Source organism: Phyllobates terribilis, unplaced genomic scaffold (assembly GCF_046119375.1).
Source record: "Phyllobates terribilis strain yellow unplaced genomic scaffold, ASM4611937v1 Scaffold_3__8_contigs__length_932513732, whole genome shotgun sequence".
Classification (NCBI taxonomy): domain Eukaryota; kingdom Metazoa; phylum Chordata; class Amphibia; order Anura; family Dendrobatidae; genus Phyllobates; species Phyllobates terribilis.
Window position 1 is genome coordinate 587,583,574 of NW_027362763.1, and position 24,843 is coordinate 587,608,416.

The following is a 24,843-nucleotide window of genomic DNA, read 5'->3' on the forward strand; positions in this document are numbered from 1 at the left end:
ACACAACTGATGGTCCCAACCCCATTTATAAGGCAAGAAATCCCACTTATTAACCCTGACAGGGCACACCTGTGAAGTGAAAACCATTTCCGGTGACTACCTCTTGAAGCTCATCAAGAGAATGCCAAGAGTGTGCAAAGCAGTTGACGCGCCCCCTGGGCCTGTGCTGCTGCTGCTGCTGTGCAGGGGGAATACCCAGAGCCGGATCGCTGGGGGTGGTAGTTCTCCGTGGCGGTGACCCGGTCCGTGCTCAGGGTGGTCAAACCAGTGGCAGTCTATTTGTATTGGAATAAGTGTCCGACTACGCCACCCGTGGATTGCGGTCAGTGGGGACCGCCGCTGCGCTGCAGACCGCTGAGGCTGATGTTGTTTGCGCAGCCGAGTATGGGATAACTCCCCACGGGAGGAGTATGGCCTCAGGGCAGCTGATGTGGATGATGGTGGTAATGATGGTGTGAGTGTCCCAGTACTGATGGTGCTGGTGCGGCGATGAAACACAGAGACTTGTAATTGCAGTTTCCAAAGCTTTACTCACGGTTGTTATTCAGGTCAATGCTGCAGGCGATGACTGCCCAAGCCGTGCTGCGTCCACCAGGTGAGGGACTCGGTCAACTCCCAGGCAATTCCAGAGCGTGGTTCAGAGCTCCCCTCTCTTCCTTTCTACTGGCCGTCCCCACCAGTGACCCACCTTTGTCCAGCTTCCTCGGGCCTTCTGTTGGCGAAACCTCTCCCGGTTTCCCTGACCCTATGCGGTATGCCTTTCTGGTGGATGTAGTGAGGGGTCGCACCAAGATGTGGTCACAACCTCCGGTTTTGGCTGAGGATTAGTCGCCTCCACCAATTTGGGTTCCGGTACCCTATTCTGCCAACCCTTCACCCAGTATCTCCTCTGGGCATATGGGGTTCCTTCTGCCTTCGTGTCTCTGGGCCTTTCTCTGTGTTCCTTGCTTCCTTTCTCCTCTGTTCCAGTTCCTTTCTTATCTTCCTTTCTGTTCCTCCTCCTCTCTCTCTCTGCTGCTTCTGGCCTCCACTCCAGGCCTGCCTCTGGAGCTGGGCCCAGACTGAGCCACAGCTCTCTGTCAGCCCTCTCTGGCTGAGCTCCTCTCCTCTTCTCCTCCTGACTGAACTGGCTGAACTCGACACTGTTTTAAGATGGTGCCCACCTTTTATACCTTCTTCTGACACCCGAGCCCAGGTGACTAGCAACCAATGGGCTCCTACCTATGCCCAGAAACCCACCCCTATCTGCTCCTACACCACTGGGTATTCCACCCCCCGCCCCACTCCAGCCAGGAACAGAAGCTGTCGTGCCTGCACTCTGTCTAGTGGGAGCACCGTTGGTCTGTTCCTCGGAAATGGGGTGTGTGTGGTGCATGCAACTTACTGAGTCCTGGTCCACACTCCATCCTTACCCGGGAGTGGAATATCACACCTCTGGACTGAGGTGCAATACCCCTGTAGCAGCCGAGCCCTCGGGGTGCTACACAGTCATCAAAGCAAAAGGTGGCTACTTTGAAGAACCTAGAATATAAGCCATATTTTCAGTTGTTTCACACTTTTTTGTTAAGTATATAATTCCACATGTGTTAATTCATAGTTTTGATGCCTTCAGTGTGAATGTACAATTTTCATAGTCATGAAAATACAGAAAAATCTTTAAATGAGAAGGTGTGTCCAAACTTTTGGTCTGTACTGTATGTGTATATGTGTATATGTGTGTGTGTGTGTGTGTGTGTGTGTGTGTGTGTGTGTGTGTGTATATATAATATATATTCGAAACAAGAATGTTATTTGCGCAGTGTGATGCGTTTCTTTTTGTGGAAGGACGCATCTGTCCTATGCCTCAAAATCAAAGACTTGTGAACTCACCATGGAATGTTTTCAAATATGCCTAAAGATTGAGGTATCCTCATCTTCCCTTTTTATCAGATGGTTTCATCCCTTTTCTTTTATCTCAAACTTCTAATAACCAAAACTAAAACGTGCCTATCGAGGTGTTATTGGCTTCAAATCATAAATGGGCAAGTACTAACGCTAACGTCTGGCCCGATGTGCTTCTCTATCTTTAAAATGTAAAAGGGATTACTGGTAATAATTTGGATGTTTTTAGGTAGAGAGATTTAGATGCTCATCAATTTATTTTGTCCATATGGTAAGAGCAAAACTTTTTATTTTGGTTGATGAACTCATGAAGGTCTGGGGGGATTATTTCAATTTGGGCAAAAGATAACCTACTCTCCAGCCACATTGGCCAATGATTTTTAATCTTATCAAATTAGAGAGTAAAGTTAGTGAGATTTGTGCCATCTTGGTGATGTCTATTACTCTATGTAGTGATGTGACTGTCAGCGATCCGTAGAAGTTTACAATTTAAATGTTCATTTATACATTCCAGTCTATTGAATATACTCATTACTCTTTAATTATGCTAATGAAGTAGGTTAATCGCAACAGCAGTGTTTTTTCCCCCGCTCATGACCTGTCAGTAATTTGTAAGTACAATGGAATTTTAATACCCAGTGTATTACAAGCAGCTTATAACAATAATCACTTTTGAAACTCCAGAAGCAGAGATGTAATGGATTTTTTTTCTCTGGGACAAAGTTCTGTTTTTTTTGTTTGTTTTTTTTACATTTTTAATAAGTATGATAGAAAGAACATTATGAGTTTTCTTTTATAATAAATTAGCTTAAAATTTCTCAAATATGCCTATAATAATAATAATATTTTTTTAAGAATATGGGCCACCTGATGATGCAGAAATTCAGCAACCTCAACCTTTTGCCTTGAAAAATCAACTGCTCGGTAAGTTTCTATACAGACATTTTCCTAAAAATCTTGTTAAATCAGTTCATCATAGACTTCAGTGCCGGCTTCTTTCTGACCCCCTTCTTAAATTGTCACAGGGGAATAGGTTTTTTTTTTTATCTTCGGGGCTGTTTGCAGCCACCATTTACCTACATAGGGGGGCAGTCTCACTGGCACCCTTACCAAAATTTCTGCTTGACAAAGTTGAGCCTTCTTCAACACTAGCACTCCATTTTGCTTCGAAGCTTCAAACTTTGAGGGTTTTCGCACGAGAAAGCATACTTCTGGCAGCATATCATGACTCTTTGGTCCCTGCATCCTTTTACCGCCTAGAGTGAGTGGAGGAGACTGAGGCTCCCAAACGCACTGAAATGAGAACCTAGGGGAATGGTATGGAGGGAAGTCTGAAAGAAGACTTCGCACATACCACATAGGTGACGTAACTACTCTATAAATCAAAGACTGACCCTTTATCAAGCCTTGCAACATGACCAGGGATTAATGCCAAGCCATAAACTTATCTATAGACCGCCTATTTCAAAGTCCCTCAGCAGTGTTAAGGAGTGTCTGACTGGCTGTGCACAACACCCTTGTGACAACATAGTGAAAGTACTGGTTTTCCTTAGAGATCAGCCAAGAATACAATCTAAAAAGCATTGCTCAATAGGAGAAAAGTTAAAAAAAAAATGCAGTTATAGGGTATCTACTGCTCCAAGGTGGTTCTTGGTCGGCAAGAATGCCGATTTGCATACTTTTCTCTAATGGAGGATTGCATGTAAGAGGCCACACCTAGTTGGTATGAGGAGCCAGTACTTTACCACATAATTCCATTTCAGCATACATGTCACATTATTTCTTAGTACAGACTAAGTGTTCATAATAAGAGATAATTGTTTTTTAAAGGCGTTTTCCCATGAGCAAAGTACATGTTAATCAATAGGTCTTGGAATAATAATAACTTACACAATTGGATGTGTTTAAGTAAAATGTTCCTGTGCTGAGATAATCTTATAAATGTTCCCCTGCTGTGTACTGTGTAATGGCTGTGTCTGACCGTACAGGAACATGGTCTGATCATACTACAGCTCCTGGGCGGGGGAGGACACAAGAGTATACAGACATTACCGCATGATGAGACAGTCCTTACACATTATATAGCAGGGGCACATTTCTAAGATTATTTCTTTGACATTCTTTCTTTGACATTTATTTAAAAATAATCATGACTTTAGACTATCGAGTGTAGGAATTTAATAGAAACCTTCTAAAGCTAACAGAGTGTAGTCCGCTGAATCTAAGAAATTACTAACTTGCTTTATGTTTTATTAGGTAAATTATAAAGTATTAGTCAATTTAACTTTGTTTTCTCCTATTTATAGCTCTAACTATTATGTGCCCTGACAAACCAGATCAAAACCCTATAAAAAAGAAATTGCCAGGTAAATACTGAATGTGTGCATGCTTCAGTAAGGCTTTTTTTCACATTTCTGTTTTAGCCCCAGGTGCTGCAAGGAGCAGCCATTATCCTAATCTTATTTTAAAAGGAAGCTGTATCCTCGAGAAACACTATATCATGGTAATCTGCAGGTAAATCGTTTTGAAATCATGTCTGGCTGGCTTACTGGAGCAGCGATTCTAAGTAGAAAATGTAAGTTACCATTCTCCCTACAGTGGCTCGCGTCCAGTCGTCAGGGCGGTCATGGGAGCCATTACATTCGCAACTCACTATACTCTGTAATGACTCCTCAGCACATTGCTTGACGGTCAGCTCTTGTAACCTTCCCTGCAGTGTATGTGTGCAAAGTGCAAGGGAGTGATTACAGCTGCTGGCCACATTAGTGAGTCGTGACTGTGACTGTGACTGCTCCCAAAACCACTCATTGACTGGAAGCGAACAGCTGCAGGGAGGATATAACTTAATTTTCTCACTGTAGCCGCTCTTCCAGTAAAAGCAGGCAGACATGATATAAACTCTATAAACCTACAGCTAACCACTATATCTGCAGGTAAATAACATTTGTGGAGGTTATTGGTTCTTTTTAAATGGTTATTGTGGTGAGTCAACAGTTGGCTCTATTGACCAAAAGCTTGTCCTTCTGTACACATGAATGCTTGATTCAGCTCAGAGTGCTAGTGTTTTTAATGTGGAAAGTAAGAGTAAGGTGCATTTCTAGGACGGCTCGTTTTCCAATAATCTGCCTGTAAAATCAGCCTGCCAATCATCCTACTAACCAGCAAAATGCTTGATCGTTGGGAGAAATTATTTTTAAGCATGCTTAAAAATCATTGTTCGTGGCAACACATTATCATGTGAAAATAGGACACATACTGACGAGCTCAATGGAATTCAATGCACACAGAAACATCTTCTCAATGTGTGTGCATGAAATTTGTTCACCCTGTCTAAACGGGCCATTGAACAACCACCATTCGGCTTGCATGTAACCCAGGGTGCAAAATATTTATTAGTTAGAGGGCCACAGCGTCTTACTGAGCCATTCCCAAGGGCTGCAAAATAAATGAAAGGGATACTTGCATGAATACATCACCAGAATTACTGTCAGTACATTAATTGATCACCAGAGCCAAGATTTGAGTGTTTGAGGAGGATTTGGAGAGTTTATTTTAAGTTACTGCTGCAAAAAAAGTGTGTACACACCCTAATTTACACTGCGTTTTTGGAGCATAAACTCTCCAAATCCTCCTCATAATCTCAAAACTCCCAAGTTTTGAGGATCTTTAGTTTTAACATTCCATAACATCATCTGACCAGTTATGGATTGCTACATGTGTAGAAGATTCGAATCAGATGTTAATACATGAATCCTTCTCCAGAATCACCATTAGTACATGAGTGCAGCACCACAACCACTGTCGGTACGTTAATATATTACCAGAACCACAATGAGCATATGAATGCAGCATCAGAACCAATGTCCATACATGAATTCAGCACCAGAACCATGATCAGTACATGATTACAGCACTAAGCTTAGTACAGTGATCATTTATAATGTCAGGTCAGCCCCATATACACTAGCATGAACCTGCATTTCCCAGCATGTTCTTAACAATGGTAAGGAGCTTCTGGGAGTTGTTTTTAACAGCCATCATAAAACTGTAGACCATACAGGAACCATTGTACTAGTGAGAATAAAATCGGTATCCCAAATAAACATTTACATTTAGGCATCTTGTCTGATTGAAGTTGTCACCATCCCTTTTTTCTTCATGTAATACAGATGCTATGATGACTCTGGACATCCACAACTTGTCACTGCAGATTTCTATTTTCTAAGTTCTTCTGCAGCACATCACAACATTGTGTCCTTTATCCCCTTAATGTCCGTTGGGAGGAGTCTGCTCTGGGTAGACGCAAGTTCACATAGGAATGCAGTCCACAGGTTCAAAAACAAACTGGTGGTTTATTAAGTGTCCATAAACCAGTCGGAAAAACAAAACATAACAGCCTCTTCCTGGCACAAAGATGTATAACTGAACAAAACTCCAAAATAACCAGTTCATACAGCACGGCCTCAGCCATTCAAATGAAGTGCCTTTCTCTGCCTCCAGCTGAGTCTGAGCAGCAAATGCAAGGCTTGCTCACTTTGCACAATATAGACAGCACACTGAGAAAGGCGCAACTGTCTTAAATCAGGCCTTCCAAGACCTGGACTGGAGGTAAGTGAGCAGCTAACTCCCCCACCCCACAGCTCTTTCAGCTGCTTATAAAACCCGGCCCTATAATCTGGGCCCATTAACCACCTCTCAGCAGTATGTGTGCTGGACTCTACTTTTCCGAGTCCTACATACCTCCCGTCCACGACCTGTCCGGCTGCAACCTTACACAGTCAATATGCCTTATAAACGGCAGTCGTTAAGTGTACTTATTCCTCAGCGCCGCTCTTTCACGGCGCTGAGGAATTAAAGTGTAGTGCCACCCCACGGCCGAATTTCAGGAGGGGTTCAGTTGTGTATGACAGCTGACACCCTGCAGTATCGGCCCCAGCGGTATTTACCTATAGCCGTATTTAATTTTTTACAAGGGGGTCTCAAGACCCCCTTAGTAACCATCGGACCCCCGCAACGAGAATCGCTGGTCTCGATTGTTACCATGGTACCCATGTGATGACCCCAGGGTACGGTGGCCTGTGAGATACAGCTATAAGCTGGGTCTCGCAGGCAGTCAGTGAGTACTGCAGTGTATGAGAACAGTGATCAAAAAATATATATATACATGTCCCACAGTAGGCCATAAAATATGTAAAAAAAAAATAAAAAAAAAACACAAAAAAGTGCACACATATCACGAAAATCCGTTTCACAACACAAAACGCAGTATTTGTGATAAAACAAAAATAAAAAAACACTTACTTATCTTATAATTAGTATCGCCAGACTGACCTTCTCTATAAAACATGTTATTTATTCCGTAGGGCTAACGCTGTAAAAAAAACTAAATAAAAAATGCACCAAAAATGTTGCTTTTTCATCATACTGATTCACAAAAAAGTGAATAAAAAGCGATCAAAAAGTGGTATGCAACAAAAGATTGTATAAATGAAAATGCCAAACTGTCTTGCAAAAAACAAACCCTAATATGGCTCATTTGGCAAAAAAATAGTTACAGCTCTCAGAATGACAATGCAAAAACAAATTATTTTTTGTAAAATATTGTTTTTATTGAGTAAAAATAGCAAAGCATAAAAAAAATATATAAATCTGATATCTCTGTAATTATACCAATCCGACGAACAAATCGGTCTTATCACTTTTACCGCACAGTGAACAGCATAAAAAATAAAAATAACTGAATTGCTGTTTTGTTTTGTTTTTTTTTTTTATTCTGTATCTGAATAAACAGCGATATATTACTATGTGCCCCAAAATGGTACCTAAAAAATCTGCAACTCGTCCCGCAAACAATAAGCCCTCATACAGCTCTATTCGCCAAAAAATAAAAAAGTTACATATCTCAGAATAAGAGTAAAAAAGCATTTTTACTCTGTGATAGCAGCAAAATCGTATCACTTATACTGCACGGTGAACCGCGCAAAAATAAAAATAAGAACTATTCTTGTACTGCTGTCTATTTGTTCATTCTGCCTCCCAAAAATCGAAATAAGGCTCTGCTCACATTTATCCTGCTCACGTAAGAGGCAGATGGAGTCACTTTGGACTGGTCTCTGTTCCAGCAGTGTTCCATCATTTTAGGTGTCTGTTTAGCGTATAACTGTGAGCGACCACAGATCTGTGTACGTCTAAAAAGATGGACACCACCAGAGCAGACTCCAACCAGAGTACAAAGTGTCTCCATCTGCTTTTTTTATGGTGGGTGGTTCCATTGAGGGTTTAGTCTTAATCGCATTTTTGTGGGATTTACACAGAAACCCTGACGTAAGTGCTCAGGGTAGAACACAAGATCATGATCTCAACCTTATTCTTGAAGCGATCGAAAAATATTATGTACCCCAAGATGTTACCAATAAAACCCTAATTTATCCAACACAAAACCAGCCCCCACTCAGGCCCATCACTGGAACTATAAGGGGTCCCACGTTACTGGTAGAACAAAGACTCTGGAAAAGCGATGGCTCCCACCTCCTCAAATAATATCCAGTGAATTCTGTACTCCCAAATCCAAATTCCCCACTGTGAATAAACCACAGTAAGCGACCACATGTTTTACATTATTATAGTGGGGAGTGCACTCTTAACAATTTACGGGTTGCATGTCTCCAGAAGCACAAGCTGGGCACAATGTATAGGGCGCTACAATATATGGGGGCACAATGTATGGGCATTAAACTGGCATATTTGCAATTCTCCAGAAAAAAAGCCTGGCGTGGATGTTACAAGATATTCACTGTAGATGAATTCATTGAGAGGTGCAATTACTACAATAGGGTCACTTTTGTTGTTTTTCTGCTTTTCTGGCACCTTTGGGGCTCCGCAAATGTCGCTTTTTCCTTCTCAGCCCTGATGTGTGGTCTAACAGTAATTTGTGACGACCTATGTGACATCACCTCGTTCGGGAGAAATTGCGCAATAAATTGTAGTGTCCTGTTTCACCTGTTAAGCCTTGTTTATGTGACAAGTTTGCAGCAAATACAAAAGTTACATTTTTACCACAAAAATGTTATATTTCCATGTCCCAATGTTGTAAATTTCTGTGAGGCACCTATGGGTTCAAAATACTCACTACATCCCTAGGTGAATTCCTTAGGCAGTGAGGTTTCCAATATAGGTCACCTGGGGGGGATTTCTGCAGTTCTGGCACCTCAGGGGCTCAGCTAATGGAGCCCTCAATCTATTAAAATGAAATTTGCCCTCTAAAAGCCAAGTAGCGCTCCTTCCCATCCAACCTCTGCCCGTGTTCTCAAACATTCAAACAGTATTAAAAAAACACGTATGGGGTACCAATGTGACAAATAGCGCTCCTTCCTTTCCTAGCCCTGCCATGTGCCCAAACAGAAGTTTTTGACCACATATGGGGTATCCTTGTGTTAGGTAGAAATTGTATAACAAATTGTGGGGTCCATTTTCTCATGTTACCCTTGTGAAAATGAAAAAATTTGGGGCTAAAAGTAAATTTTTGCGGGAAAAATTTTATTTTTTTATTTTCACGGCTCTACGTTACAAACTTCTGTGAAGCACCTTGGGGTTCAAGATGCTCACCACACATCTAGATAACTTTCATTGAGGGTTCTAGTTTCCAAAATGGGATCACTTGTGGGGGTTTCCACTGTTTAGGCACATTAGGGGCTCTTCAAACGCGACATGGCATTCGCTCTCGATTCCATCAATTTTTTGCATTCAAAAAGTCAAATGGTGCTCTTTTTCTTCCGAACCCTACCGTGTGCCCAAACAGTAGTTTTACCCCACAAATAGAGTATCGTCGTGCTCAGGAGAAATTGCACAACAAATTTTGGGGTTTATTTTCTCCTGTTACCCTTGTGAAAATAAAAAAATTGGGGCTAAAGTAAATTTTTTGTGGAAAAAAAGTAAAATGTTAATTTTTTCCTTCCACATTGCTTTAGTTCCTGTGAAGCACGTGATGGGTTAATAAACTTTTTGAATGTGGTTTTGAGGACTTTGAGGTGTGCCAGTTTTAGAATGGTGTCACTTATGGGTATTTCCTGTCATATAGGCACCCTAAAGTCACTTCAAATGTAATGTGGTCCCTAAAAAATGGTTTTGTAAATTTTGTTGGAAAAATGAGAAATCACTGGTCAATTTTTAATCCTTATGATGTCCTAACAAAATTAGGTTTCAAAAATGATGCAGATGTAAAGGAGACATGTAGGAAATGTTATTTATTAACTATTTTGTGTGACATAACTCTCTGGTTTAAGGACAATAAGAACTAAAAGTTTGAAAATTGCGAAATTTTCAACAAATTTCCAACATTTTCACAAATAAACGCAAGCCATATCAAAGAAATGTTATCACTATTATGAAGTACAATATGTCACAAAAAATTTTTTTTCGCAGAATCCGTGGGATCTGTTGAAGCGTTCCAAAGTTACACACTGGTCAGAATTGTAAAATTTGGCCTGGTCATTAATGACCTAATTGTCTTGGTTACTAAGGAGTTAAAATATGTGTCATTATAATGCTCCTGAATAAAAATATCTGCCCTACTTTGTGCCCATTAATAAATAATTGCCCACCCAAACAAGCTGCCCCTTTCCATAATATGTCACACACACTTCTCACAAAATAACAATCTGTTCATCGTCGGCCCCTGCGTGGAGTGTTTACATTCTCCTATGTCTGCTGCGTTCTCGCCGCCTCTGTGGTGACAGCAGCAGTGTGACCTCATCACGCCGCTGCACGTCAGAGTGGGAACTATTGAGTGTCACTCTGCTCCCTGTCCCGAAGCTAAAGTGTTAGTGTATTCATGTCTGAAAGACACAAACACATTTAAATATATGAGTAAGAGAGCTGATGTTCCTGGTTTGCTGCATGCCGCCCATATGTTGTGCAGGCCTGATCTAGCCAATCGGCTGTGGTTTAACGACTGCCATTTAACGGCTGCCATTAGCTAATGTAAACGCACCCCCAAATCTTCTAGCAGAAGTTTATCTTTTACAGGAACAAAAGCACTGGATGTTGAAATTTGATACATTCTATCCTTCTCTCCCGTGACATAATCTGCAGATTTAGCATAATGCTTACAAGAGCTTTTAGCATTTATTATAATATTTGATAATGCTGGCATAAATCATATTTTATTTAAAAAGAAAAAGAATTGCTGTAGTTATGTGTACATCTTTTTGTTTCCTTCCAAGATTCTATGACTGTCCAAAAGGTAAAGGGCTTACTTTATCGCTTACTCAAGGTACCTGGTTCAGAACTGAAACTGTCATATGAAAGCTCCAAAGTAAGTAATTTTTAATAACTTTTAGGCTGTGTGCCCACGATGCGTTTTTTAAGCGTTTCCGCAGCGGCATAAACGCTGCAGAAACGTTTAAAAAACGCATGGTAGAAGGTCTGCCATGTTCCCCAATGATAATCCGCATGTGCTGTGCACATGCTGCGGAAATTTCCGCTGCGGGTTATCATTGCGGAAAAAAAACGCAGCACTACCAATTATTTTGCGGAAGCGCTGCGTTTTCGCCGCCATTGACTTGCATTGGAACGCATGGATTACGCATCACTGCATCTGTACATGCGGAATCCATTCGTTTCAATGTGCGGCTGGTACCCGGTGTGGAGGACAGGAGACTCTCCTCCAGACCCGGGTACCATAGAATCTGTAAAAAAAGAATAAAATAAAAAATAAATATTATTTACCTTCTGACGGCCCGCGGTCTCCTTGTCTTTGCTTGCTGGCAGATCGCGGTGGACTGAAGGACCTGCGCTGATGTCATTTAGCATAATGTACAGTGCAGTGTACCGCGAGCTGCCGGCAGCCAGGACGGAGCGAATAAAGACTGCGCGGGCCATCGGAGGGCAAGTATAGATTTATTTTTTTATTTTTTAGCATTCTTTTACGGTCACACTATATAAATCCATGCCGGTTGCATGGATTTATATAGTGTGACCAAGATGACAAGCACTTTCCAAGTGATGCTAAAATCGCTTGGAAAGTGCTTGTCAACCCGCATGCTATGTGCCCACGATGTAGAAATGCTCTGGATATTTTCCTGAGCGTTTCTGCATCTCCCTGGCAGAAAAAACGCATGCGGATTGTACATGCGGATTGTACATGTGGATTGTACATGTGGATTGTACATGTGGATTGTACATGCGGATTGTACATGTGGATTGTGCATGCGGATTGTACATGCGTTTTTCCTGCCAGGGACATGCGGATGTGAAGCGTTCTTCACATGCATTTCTGCATGCGGGTTGACAAGCAATCTGCCGGCAAGCGAAGACAAGCACACCGCGGGCCATCAGAAGGTAAGTATAATATTTTTTTTTTTTTTTACAGACTCTATGGTACCCGGGTCCGGAGGAGAGTCTACTGTCCTCCAGACCCCGGGTACCATCCGCACATTGAAACGTTTGGATTCTGCTTGTACAGATGCAGTGATGCGGATTCCATGCGTTCCAATGCAAGTCAATGGTGGCGAAAACGCCGCGCTTCCGCAAAATAATTGGTAGTGCTACGTTTTTTTCGGCAATGATAATCCGCAGCGGAAATTTCCGCAGCATGTGCACAGCACATGCTTATTATCATTGGGGGACATGGCAGGCCTTCTACCAAGTGTTTTTTAAGCTTTTCTGCAGCGTTTTTACCGCTGCGGAAACGCTTAAACGCATAGTGGGCACACAGCCTTATAGAGTATTTTTCTTTTTTTACTTAAAGGAAATGCATAATTTAAAAAATGTATAAAAAGTCGTTTTAATTTAAAATATATATATATTTAACTTTTTTTTAATAGTATAAAATTATGAAAAATGATTAAAAGTTGACAAATGCGAACATTTAAAAAAAAAAAAGAAAAAAGGAAGCAGCTGCTCACATTTGACATAAAACGTATATGTTTTTGATGTTTCTTCTCTGCTCGCATACTAGGTGATTGCGAAAAGGGGAGGGGGGCTAAAGTCTGGGGTCACGGTGGAGAGCCACATGTAAACCGTGTCGCATAGAATGGCTGGCAGAACCGATTATAGCATTCCTGCTAACTGAGGCAAAATTTCAAATAGCGCCACTCCCCTCTATAAAATCATGCAGTGAATGGAAAAGAGGGATAGAGGGCTTGATTACGGCTATCATTGTGTGGTAAAAATGACCTGGTAACATGATTCTCCAGGTCAGTATGATGCCAAATTTGCATAGATTTATTTATTTTTTTATGTTATGTTGAAAAATTATTTAGAAGTTGGGTTTGTTTCACCATTTTCCGAGATTTGTAAGGCTTTTATTTTTCCATTGATGGAGATGTGTTGGGGCTTTTTTTGTGTGATGAGCTAATATTTTTATTTATATTATTTTATGGTACAGGCGACATTTTGATCATTTTTAGTTCATTTTTTTAAGGAAGTGGTGTGATTTAAAAATCCACTATTCTAGCTTTTTATTTTCTGTTTTATCGTACTAATTAATTCATCATAGACCAGACTTAAACTAATGCGGCGAAACCAAATAAATGTTTTTTTTTTTTTATTTCTCCATTTGTAATTAACCCCTTTATGACCTATAACTAGAGTTGAGCGAGTATGTTCTGTCCGAGTATGCTCGGGCCGAGCTCCAAGTATTTATAGCTGCTCGGTGATATGGTTGAATCGCTCCCGTGTGCATGATTTGCAACTGTTTGACAGCTTTATTACATGTGAGGAATGTGTAAGAAATAGACAATCCTCACATGTAGTAAAACTGTCAAACAGTTGCAAATCATGCACACGGGAGCGATTTAACCTCATCACCGAGCAGCAATAAATACTCGGAGCTCGGCCCGAGCATACTTGGCGAAAGGGTTAATAGAACATACTAGCTCAACACTACCTATAACGTATGGGTGCATCACGGTTCACCTCCCCCACTCTGGTGCTGAGCCCGCATCTTTTTTTAGGCAAATGATCATGATGATTATTTGATCAGCTGTCATGTGCCCCTAACAGCCGTGGGTGGAATCGTGATCCACCCGCGGCTGTTAACATGTTAAATGCCGCTGTCAATGTCCGACAGAGGCATTAAACTTGCGCTTACCGGAAGCACGTCACAAACCCAGGCCATTAGCACCCCTGTCACATGATCGTGCCCTTGGCATGACAGCTGGGGGTCTGTAGAAGATCCCCCTGCATGTCACTGCAGATCTCCTATGGATCTTCATAGCAGATGATTATTTCTGCTACTCATAGCAGGGCTGAAGCCCTGCTATGTGTAGCACAAGTGATCGGATGATCGGAGCTTTGAGTTTCTTAAGTGGACTATAGAAGCCATTAAAAAGCAGGGCTGTGGAGTCTTAGTCTGAGTCTTGGAGTCTGTGTCCATCCATTTTGGTGGAGTCAGAGTCAGTATAAAATGGACCGACTCCTAAAATACATAATAAATTGGGTACAGTAGTTCAATGCAGTTTGTGGGGAATATTTTTTCTTAAGAATTTGGGAAAGTTATGAAATGTCCTATAAATGTCTGTCCTATTCCTGATCTAAGGGTCTAGAGTTTTAGCTGAGATTAATCTGTGCTACAGTAAATGTATCACTTAAACAAGAGCAATGTATGAGGGAGTCGGAGGTTTGGGTTACCAACTCCACAGCCCTGGTAAAAACTGTGTAAAAAAAATAATTAAAAAATAAAAAAACAATATAAAAGTTCAAATCAGTCCCCTTTTGCCCCATCAAAATAAAACAATAAACAAAAATAAAAAAATACACATTTCGTACCACTGCGTTCAGAAATGCCCAATCTATCAAAATATAAAAAGAATTTAATTTGATCGGTAAACAGCGTAATGAGAAAAAAAAAATCAAAACTCTAATTAATTAATTATGGTTTTTAGTTGCCACAACATTGCAATAACTGATCAAAACTTTGTATCAACCCCAAAATGCGATCAATAAAAACGTCAGCTCGACGTGCAAAAAAAATAAGCCCTCACCCAGCCTCAGATCCCAAAAAATGGTGACGCTACGGGTTTCGGAAAATAATGCCTTTTTTTTTATATATATACAAACTTTGGCATTTTTTTTCACCACTTGAATAAAAAATAATATATACAAGTTTGGTAACTAGGAACTCATAATGACCTGGAAAATTGTCGTAATGACAGGTCAGTTTTAGCATTTTGTGAACATGGTAAAAAAAAAATTGTGGAATTACACTGTGTTTGCAATATCACTGCACTTGTAATGTAATTTTTTTCCTGTATTCCAATACACTATATGGTAAAATCAATGGTGTCGTTCAAAAGTACAACTCATCCCGCAAAGAAACAGGCCCTTACACGGCCATATTGACTGAAAATGAAAAAAAGTTATAGCTCTGGGAAGAAGGGAGCAAAAAACTAAAGCTGAAAATCCCAAGGTTGTGAAGGGATTAAAGCCTTTATTATGTTGGACAAATAAACAGATCTCTAGAAAAAGTATTTCTAAAGTTGACTTATCATATGCAAATGAACCCTTTGACTAGTTGATGCGGCGTTCGTTTCTCTAGACAAGTCGTCCCCTCACGGCATGTTATCGTGCCCCTATGGGCATGATAACATGATGTGCAAGAGCCAGTCAACCGCAGTTCTCTGCAAATCTTGTGCATGCGTGTGACGTAACTCACTCACGTTGTTGCACCTCTGAAGCCTGGTGTATAGTTTCCAGCTGCAGAGGCGCACTGCGCATGACCAGATATGCAGAAAACAACAGTTTAATGTTTTTATATTATCTTTATTTGTGAAACATTTGTGATGGTTTGTGGAGTGTGGGAATCAGTTGTGAGAGTGGGGCTGTAAAAACAACCTTGCTGACAGATAGCTGTTCTTCTTCCTGAGTCCGGCTGTTCTTCAGCTCATCAGTGTATGTGAGCAGTCTTCTGCATCTCCAGTAATGTGCAGTGCGCCTCTGAAGCCGGGAAGCATACACCTGGAGCTGGAGGCGCAATGACGTTAGTGAATAAAGCTGTGCGCGTTGACGCTGGCTCTTGCACATCATGTTCTCATGGCCAAGAGGGTGTGATAGCATGCCGAGAATGATGACTACTCTAGAGTAACTAATACCCTATCGGCTAGGCAAAGGGTTCATTTGCATATGAAAAGTGGACTTTAGAAATAATTTTTTTAAAGATCTGTTCATGTTTAATAAAGGGACTGTTAGGCTGGGATTTTAGACGGGTACATACAACTGCTGGTAGTTTGGGGACATGAGGGATCTGTCTGGTTCCCTTTAAGGAAAAATGGGGGGGGTCGGGGTTCATAAGAATTTTTTTTTATTTTGTTTTATAGTTCCTTTTCACTATGTATATTAAATAAAATAAACATATTTTTTGAATGCTTCACTGAAGGACACAGGAACCATGGTTTAGATGCTGCCACCTGGAGGCGGACACATTAGAATGCATCTTAGAAAAAAAGCTGGACTGCTCCCGAACAGCCTACAGCTGATCAGCTGACAGCCAGCTAGCTATTCAGTTTAGTTTAGGATTACTTTGGAAGCAGACATGGGTCTGAGTTTCAGACCTTCCTTTGCCTTGGATTTCTTAGGTTAAGAACTGACCTTTCTCTATTTCTCCCCTTTAGGACTGGTAACAGTGGAATGGTGCTTATGTTTCACCCCACTGAGCAATGGAGAGTACAAACTGTACTGATGAGCCTGTATACTCTCTCATTGAAATGGCAAGACCTTGTACCTAGACTCAGCCAGCGATCAGTTACCTTGGACTGTTTGTCCTTTTGACTCCTGCCCAACTACCCTCCATAGCGTGGCGTATTGCAGGTAGCAGAAGATGGAGCCCAGACTTCAAGACTCTGAGCCACAGGATCAAGCCTCTTCAGGACAGTAAAGTATGTCCTTTTCTGTGATCCTGCGTTGCGCTGCCCCCCATGCGGCCTCTTGGGCATATCTGCCACATTCTGGCACTAGTGTGGGTGCCCTCACCATGGGTCGTGTGTTTACCAGCATCTCCTACTTGCGTCTGTCTTGGGGGGTCACTCCTTTCCGCTCTGGGGTTGCTCTCTTGGTTTGTCGCAGCATTACCGTGGTTTCGGCAGGATTGTGGCCCTAATCGAGTTTCTGGCTTTCCTACTTCCTAACGATGTCCCACCAATCCATGACCCGCCAGCCAATCAGTATAGCCGACAAGCTCCTGCCTGATGGAGGCTCTGCCCCTTTAGGCCACTTCAATGGACACCTGCTGTCTTTTAGGGGCACCACGTTGCTGGCATCTACACAGTAGCCATTCAGCCTATCTGCATGCACCACCATGACCCATTTGCTGACACTGTCCGGCCTTGCCAGGGAGGCAGCCAATCAGCTTCACTACACCACACTCTGGCCTCACCACTCTGCCTCTGTCAACTTTTCCTGGATGCCATCAGGCCTCAACTCACAGCCTCACCTCACGGTGCTGCCCCACCAATGGCCCCATGCAGCTACAAGAAGTTACCCTTCAAGACCAGGTATGCTGTTGGTCTGCTAAGCGACTGACACTAGCAGTGCCCCAGCAACTCAACTGCTCCTTTCAAGTCTTAACCTAGTAAAAATAATGTTCACCAGCCTGTCCTGGTTACAATTATGTAACCGCAATTTTCCATCAGTTTAATTTGTGGTGATTCACACTGTTGGCACCCACCTGCTGCTCTGTTGATGTCCACTCTGGAGCCGCCCACATTCAGAATGCACCCTTAGCCCTCTTAAATGTGCCATTTCTCTGCCTCAGTCAAGGTCAGAGTTTGCCAAGTTGTCATTGTACTTGGTTACAATCTTGAAGCAGCTAACCATTTCCTCTCTGATCACTTCCCAGAGTGATTCAGAACCACCAATTCAGGCTGTACATCCAGGTGAAGCCTGCATAGTACCCTGCAACCTCAATGCTACTCTGAGTCAGACCATCTGAGACCTCACAACTGGGCGAATCTTTCGTGACGATCAGTGATATCTCTCTGGCTTTCTGGCAGTGTGTTTTTTTTTTTTTCCTCTTAGTGATCTCTTCCGTCAGTTTAGGCTCCGAATGTTGACTCTCACCTGTTTCTCTCCATCTCTGAGATAAAGCAATCTTGCATGCATCCTCCTTTCTCCCTAGCGTGTTCTCTGCTGTCCGTCTTAAGGAGGAGATTGCTCTACCTCCTTTAAGCACTTTGTCTCTCCCTGAGAGGTTCTCACGCAATCTGTCATAGCCTTTCACAGCTTTTTTTAGATATTCGGATGCCTTGTTGGTTATCCCGGTATGCTCTTGTCGAGATCCGACCGCCTCTACCATTATTCTCTGGTTTCGATCTACCAATGCGGAAGATCGGGCTAAGCTAGATTGCTCCTGTCAGGCTCAGCTCACTCTCCCTGTGTAATAGAGGCTTCTGGGTCATACGCCTCCAAGCATCTGTTCTTCTATTGTATAGGGCTGTTACTTCAGTCTTCTGTCCACTTATTTTGCGGCGCTCTTACCTTTACATCTATGCCTGCAGGTCTTAGCAGAAGGATGTTACAAGCGGTAGTTGCTTGGGTAGTAACCAGAAGGATCGTTCTTCTTTCTTCTGCAGTACTGGTATTTGGTTTTTCCACCCCAGGGGCTGTTTTACGATTTGGTCCTGTGTCCACCAAAGAAGCATATTATAAGTGAAGATTTTTAATACACGACACTGCACCAAACAAAAAAACTTTCACATTCCTTATCTATTGACTGCTAAAATATTTACAGCCGGAAATGTTTATCTCTCCCATAGTAATAGCTCTGCTTATCATCACCTGTCTCATCTATTGCATTATTTCTGTGCCCTATTGTGTATAAATATGTGATTCTTCAGACTTTGGGTTATACTAGCCTGATAAAGAGGCCTGAGTAGTCTCGAAAGCTTGCAACCAGTTACCATCTTTTCAGTTAGCCATTAAAAGGTATCAACCACTGAAAACTCTCAAATCTAAATATTTTTAATTCTCAACCTAAAATCTCTTCCTCGTAGCCTTAATTGGGGTACACAGTACCATCCCTTGTTTGGTGGATCCTTAATTTTGCTCCTACTAATGCTTTTACACTAACCGCATAGCTGGGTGTCGGCTGTCAGGTGTAGAATTTTGGGGAGGAGTCAACTTTTTATCTGGCTTAAAAATACTTAGGTCAAATACTGACCAAATAATCAATGTGTGCACGAAGCCTTAGGGTATGTGCACACGATCACTGTTTACTGCGGATTGGACACAGCGGCCAGATGTTACAGTATAGTGAATGGGATTTATACAAATCCCATGTCCACTATGCATCTGCGGCACACCCCCTGCAGAAACTGACATGCAGCGCCTTTTTCAAGACCGCAGCATGTCAATTTCTCATGCGGGTCCGCATGCGGGCTTTCCACATAGACCTAATCTCTATGGGAAAAGTCTGCATGTGAGAAAAAAAAAAATAGATATATACTGTAGCTCTATAAAAAAAATAATTTTTGTTTTCAGTTCACTATATATGTATCTTGATTTGAATATCATGCAAATAAACAATCATGTTACCTTGTGGGTAAACATCCGTAAGACCTTTTTAGTCCACTCGTTGTAGATATATATATGTAGATATATATATATATATATATATATATATATATATATAATATTGGGATCATTGCCATACATACTAGGGTTTGGGTGTCCTCTTCCCAGGCATAGTTTTGGTTATGGTATTTGGTGAAGATAGGGATTCAGGGTTCAGGCCCCCTCTGTGGGGTTACACTGCCCCCCTTTCTTCCCCTTTTGTTCTTCTTTTTCTTTTTCCTTTTCTTTTCGTTCTTTTTGTGATGGCCATCTTTATTTTCTATATTGGCAAGGGTGTCTTTTTATGGGTTAATCAGATTTTTCTAGACCTAATTGTTCCCTTGGATTTTTTTCCCAATTTTTCTCCTCTATTTGTAACGGGACAATGTTTTCCCATGCCCTCCAGCTTACTTAATTTGCAGCCCCGCCCCCTTCGTACTCCGCCTCCCTTTAAACTTTCTATTCTCCATCAAACTTTGCTATGCTCAGTTGGCGCGCATGCGCAACCAGCAGCACTCGTGGATTTCCGGGCATGCACACACTGGAAGGCGTTCCAAGTGCTGACACCGGAAGTCCCTTTCATTACGAGATGCCGGATGGTGCTTCATGCACCCAGTACACTGAGCGTCGCAATCATACTGTAGCTGTCTGATTGGACATAGATACTATTTAAGGAGTCAGTTAAGCACTAGTAGTTAACGCCCCCTGGAAGAAGCGTGGCGAAACGGCGTCGTCTGGGTGCAGCACCAGGATCACTGGGTCACTTTATCCTTCCTCTGGTCGTAAGTAACAGATGTGCTATTAATACTTCCTGGGCATATAGCTGTGAGATCTCTGCTGCAGTCACTGCCTTTCATGTAGTCTACTATGATTAACTTAATTTTGATAAAACAGCATTTGGTCTGACATTGTTTACCAACTCCTCTATCATGGCTATATACAACCCCTGGCAAAAATTATGTGATCACCGGGCTCGGAGGATGATCATTCAGTTGTTTAATGTTGTTGAAAAAAAGCAGATCACAGACATGGTACAAAACTAAAGTCATTTCAAATGGCAACTTTAGGGCTTTAAGAAACACTAAAAGAAATCAAGATTAAAAATGTGGTACTCAGTAAGGGTAATTTTTTTTCTGACCAAGCAGAGGGAAAAAAATATGGAATCGCTCAATTCTGAGGAAAAAATTATGGAATCACCCTGTAAATTTTCATTTCTAAAACTAACATCAAATTAGATCTGCTCGTTAGTCTGCATCTAAAAAGGAGTGATCACACCTTGGAGAGCTGTTGCACCAAGTGGACTGACTTGAATCATGGCTCCAACACGAGAGATGTCAATTGAAACAAAGGAGAGGATGTTGCTTGTTCACAGTCAGCTGTGTCTAAAATCTGGACCAAATACAAACGACATGGGAAGGTTGTTAAAGGCAAACATACTGGTAGACCAAAGAAGACATCAAAGCGTCAAGACCGGAAACTTAAAGCAATATGTCTCCAAAACCGGAAATGCACAACAAAACAAATGAGGAACGAATAGGAGGAAACTGGAGTCAATGTCTGTGACCAAACTGTAAGAAACCGCCTAAAGGAAATGGAATTTACATACAGAAAAGCTAAATATAAGCCATCATTAACACCTAAACAGAAAAAAACAAGGTTACAATGGGCTAAGGTGAAGCAATCGTGGACTGTGGATGACTGGATGAAAGTCATATTCAGTGATGAATCGCGAATCTGCATTGGGCAAGGTGATGATGCTGGAACTTTTGTTTGGTGCCGTTCCAATGAGATTAATAAAGATGACTGCATGAAGAGAACATGCAAATTTCCACAGTCATTGATGATATGGGGCAGCATGTCAGGTAAAGGCACTGGGGAGATGGCTGTCATTACATCTTCAATAAATGCCCAAGTTTACATTGATATTTTGGACCGTTTTCTTATCCCATCAATTGAAAGGATGTTTGGGGATGATGACATCATTTTTCAAGATGATAATGCATCCTGCCATAGAGCAAAAACTGTGAAAACATTCCTTGAAAGAAGACACATAAGGTCAATGTCTTGGCCTGCAAATAGTCCTGATGTCAATCCAATTGAAAATCTTTGGTAGAAGTTGAAGAAAATGGTCCATGACAAGGCTCCAACCTGCAAAGCTGATCTGGCACCAGCAATCAGAGAAAGTTGGAGCCAGATTGATGAAGAGTACTGTTTGTCACTCATTAAGTCCATGCCTCAGAGACTGCAAGCTGTTATTAAAGCCAGAGGTGGTGCAACAAAATACCAGTGATGTATTGGAGTGTTCTTTTGTGTGTTTGTTTTTCATGATTCCATAATTTTTTCCCTCTGCTTGTTCTGAAAAAAATTACCCTTACTGAGTACCACATTTATAATCTTGATTTCTTTTAGTGTTTCTTAAAGCCCTAAAGTTGCCATTTGAAATGACTTTAGTTTTGCGCCAAGTCTGTGATCTGCTTTTTTTTCAACAATATTAACCCCTTTACAGCCCATGACGTACTAATACGTGTCTGTGCCCTGGGCTTTAAGAGCCTGACCCTTATTAGTACGTCATCGCGATCGCGCGCGCACACAGGCTGTGCGGGCGCGATCGCCGCCGGGTGTCAGCTGATAGTACCGGGTGTCAACTGTGACAATGTGCAGGGAGCAGTCCCGCACCGCTCCTGGCACATTAACCCCCGCAATGCTGCGATCGAAGTCGATCGCAGCATTGCGGTGGCAAGGGGAAGTGATCGGTATACTCACCTCCTCTTCCGGCCTCCAGCGCTGTCTGCCGTGGCTTCCCGGGTGTTGCCATGACGACCCAATGTCGTCATGACAACATCCGGGTCACCAGGCAGCAGGAACATTGTTTGGTCATGCGCAGTGCACGACCAAACAATGTTCTCACTGTGCAGCGCTGACTGCCTGCATGGCACAGGGATGGTGCTCCATCCCTATGCTATGCAGGCTATCAGAATAAAAAAAGTGAAAGTCCCAGAGTGTGACAAAGTAAAAAAAAGTGTAAAAACTCCCAGAAAGTGAAAAAAAAAATTGTAAAAATATTTAAAAAAAAATAATAATAATCCACCAAAAATAAAAATATAATGTACCCATCAATAAATATTATGAAAAAAAGCAAACAAACAATAAAAGTACACATATTTGGTATCGCCGCGTCCGGAACGACCTGACCTATAAAACTGTCCCACTAGTTAACCCCTTCAGTGAACACGGTAAAAAAAAAAAAAAAAAAAAAAAAAAAAAACGAAGCAAAAAACTATGCTTTATCATCATACTGCAAAACAAAAAATGGAATAACACGCAATCAAAAGGACGAATATAAATAAAAATGGTACCGCTGAAAACGTCATCTTGATCCACAAAAAACAAGCGCCATAGAGCTCCATCATCCGAAAAATCAAAGTTATAGCTCTCAGAATAAAGCGATGCAAAAAAATATTTTTTTCTATAAAATAGCTTTTATTGTGTAAAAGCGCCAAAACATAGAAAAACGATATAAATGTGGTAAACGTACTGACCCGAAGAATAAAGCTCCCTTATCAATTTTACCACACGTGGAACAGAATAAAAAAAAAAAAAAAAAAACAATTCCTGAATTGGTGGTTTTTGTTTATTCTGCCTCCCAAAAATCGGAATAGAAAGCGATCAAAAAATGTCACGTGCCTGAAAATGGCACCAATAAAAACGTCAACTCATCCCGCGAAAAACAAGCAGTCACATGACTCTGTCTGACAAAATATGGAAAAATTATAGCTCTCAAAATATGGCGATGCAAAAACTAGATTTTACAAAAAATGCGTCTTTTAGTGTGTGACAGCTGTCAATCATAAAAACCCCATATGATTCTGGTATCGCTGTAATCGCACTGACCCGAAGAATAAAGTAATCTAATCACTTATACCGCACGAGGAACGGCGTAAAAAATAAACTCTCGGGTTAGGGTTGGGCTGGGGTTGGGATTTTTTTCAAAAGTAAGAAAAAAGATGACGATATGGCGACTAGTGTTGAGCGCAAGTGCTCGCTACTTGAGTTTGCATCTGGTGCTCTGGTATGCATTGAGTATCGTGGGTATTTGAGTGACATGCTCGCGTCTCCGCACCATATGCTTCGCGGCCAAAAAACTTTGTGGTGATTGCCTGCCATGCACAAGCGATCCCCGCATGTTTTTTTTTTGGGTGTCTAATAACCGTGAAACATGCGGGGCAGGGATTCGAGCATGTCACTCGAGCACACGCAGTACATGGTGCATACCTGAGTACCCGATGCAAACTCAAGTAGCGCTCAAGACTAATGACAACTTATTCAATATGATGACCTAATGTTATCAAATTCTGTGTTGTACCTCTGGGCTCAAAATGTTCACTATACCCCTTGATAAAATCCTTGAGGGGTCTAGTTTCCAAAATGGGGTCACTTGTGGGTGTTTCCACTGTTTAGGCACACAGGGGCCCTCCAAACGCGACATGGTGTCCGCTAACAAATTGAATGGAAAATCGGCTCAAATTGTTAGCGGACACCATATTGCGTTTGGAGAGCCCCTGTGTGCCTAAACATTGGAGCTCCCCCACAAGTGACCCCGTTTTGGAAACTAGACCCCCCAAGGCACCTATCTAGATGCATAGTGAGCACTTGGAACCCCCAGGTGCTTCACAAATTGATTCGTAAAAATGAAAAAGTGGAAAAAAAAATACTTTTTCATTTTTAAGAATCAATTTGTGAAGCACCTGGGGGTTCCAAGTGCTCACTATGCATCCTAGATAGGTGCCTTTGGGGGTCACTTGTGGGGGAGCTCCAATGTTTAGACACACAGGGGCTCTCCAAATGCGACATGGTTCCAATTTGTTAGCGGACACCATGTCGCGTTTGAAGAGCCCCTGTGTGCCTAAACATTGGAGCTCCCCCACAAGTGACGCTATTTTGGAAACTAGACCCCCCAAGGCACCTACCTAGATGCATAGTGAGCACTTGGAACCCCCAGGTGCTTCACAAATTGATTCGTAAAAATGAAAAAGTGGAAAAGAAAATACTTTTTCATTTTTACGGATTAATTTGTGAAGCACCTGGGGGTTCAAAATGCTCACCACCCATCTAGATAAGTTCCCAGGGGGGTCTAGTTTCCAAAATGGGGTCACTTGTGGGGGGTTTCTACTGTTTAGGCACATCAGGGGCTCTCCAAACGCAACATGGCGTCCGCTAATTATTCAAGCAAATTTTACAATCGAAAATTCAAATGGCGCTCCTTCCCTTCCGAGCCCTGCCGTGCGCCCAAACAGTGTTTTTTCCCCACATATGGGGTATCTGCGTGCCCAGGGGAAATTGCACAACAAATTTTGGGGTCCATTTTTTTCCTGTTACCCCTGCGAAAATAAAAAAATTGAGTCTAAAGTAACATTTTTG

The 24,843-nt window shown here is 41.8% G+C and overlaps 1 protein-coding gene across 2 annotated transcripts in view; it reads left to right on the plus strand.

Annotated features, from left to right (window-relative positions):
* The window catches only part of TBCE (tubulin folding cofactor E), a 174,539-nt gene that overhangs the window by 138,858 nt on the left and 10,838 nt on the right, over positions 1-24,843 (plus strand). For both annotated transcript variants that reach the window (XM_073671478.1, XM_073671479.1), the window contains exons 14-16: positions 2,737-2,805; positions 4,188-4,247; positions 11,103-11,194. In XM_073671478.1, coding sequence (XP_073527579.1) covers positions 2,737-2,805; positions 4,188-4,247; positions 11,103-11,194 — 221 coding nt within the window. The remainder of the gene's footprint in view (positions 1-2,736; positions 2,806-4,187; positions 4,248-11,102; positions 11,195-24,843) is intronic.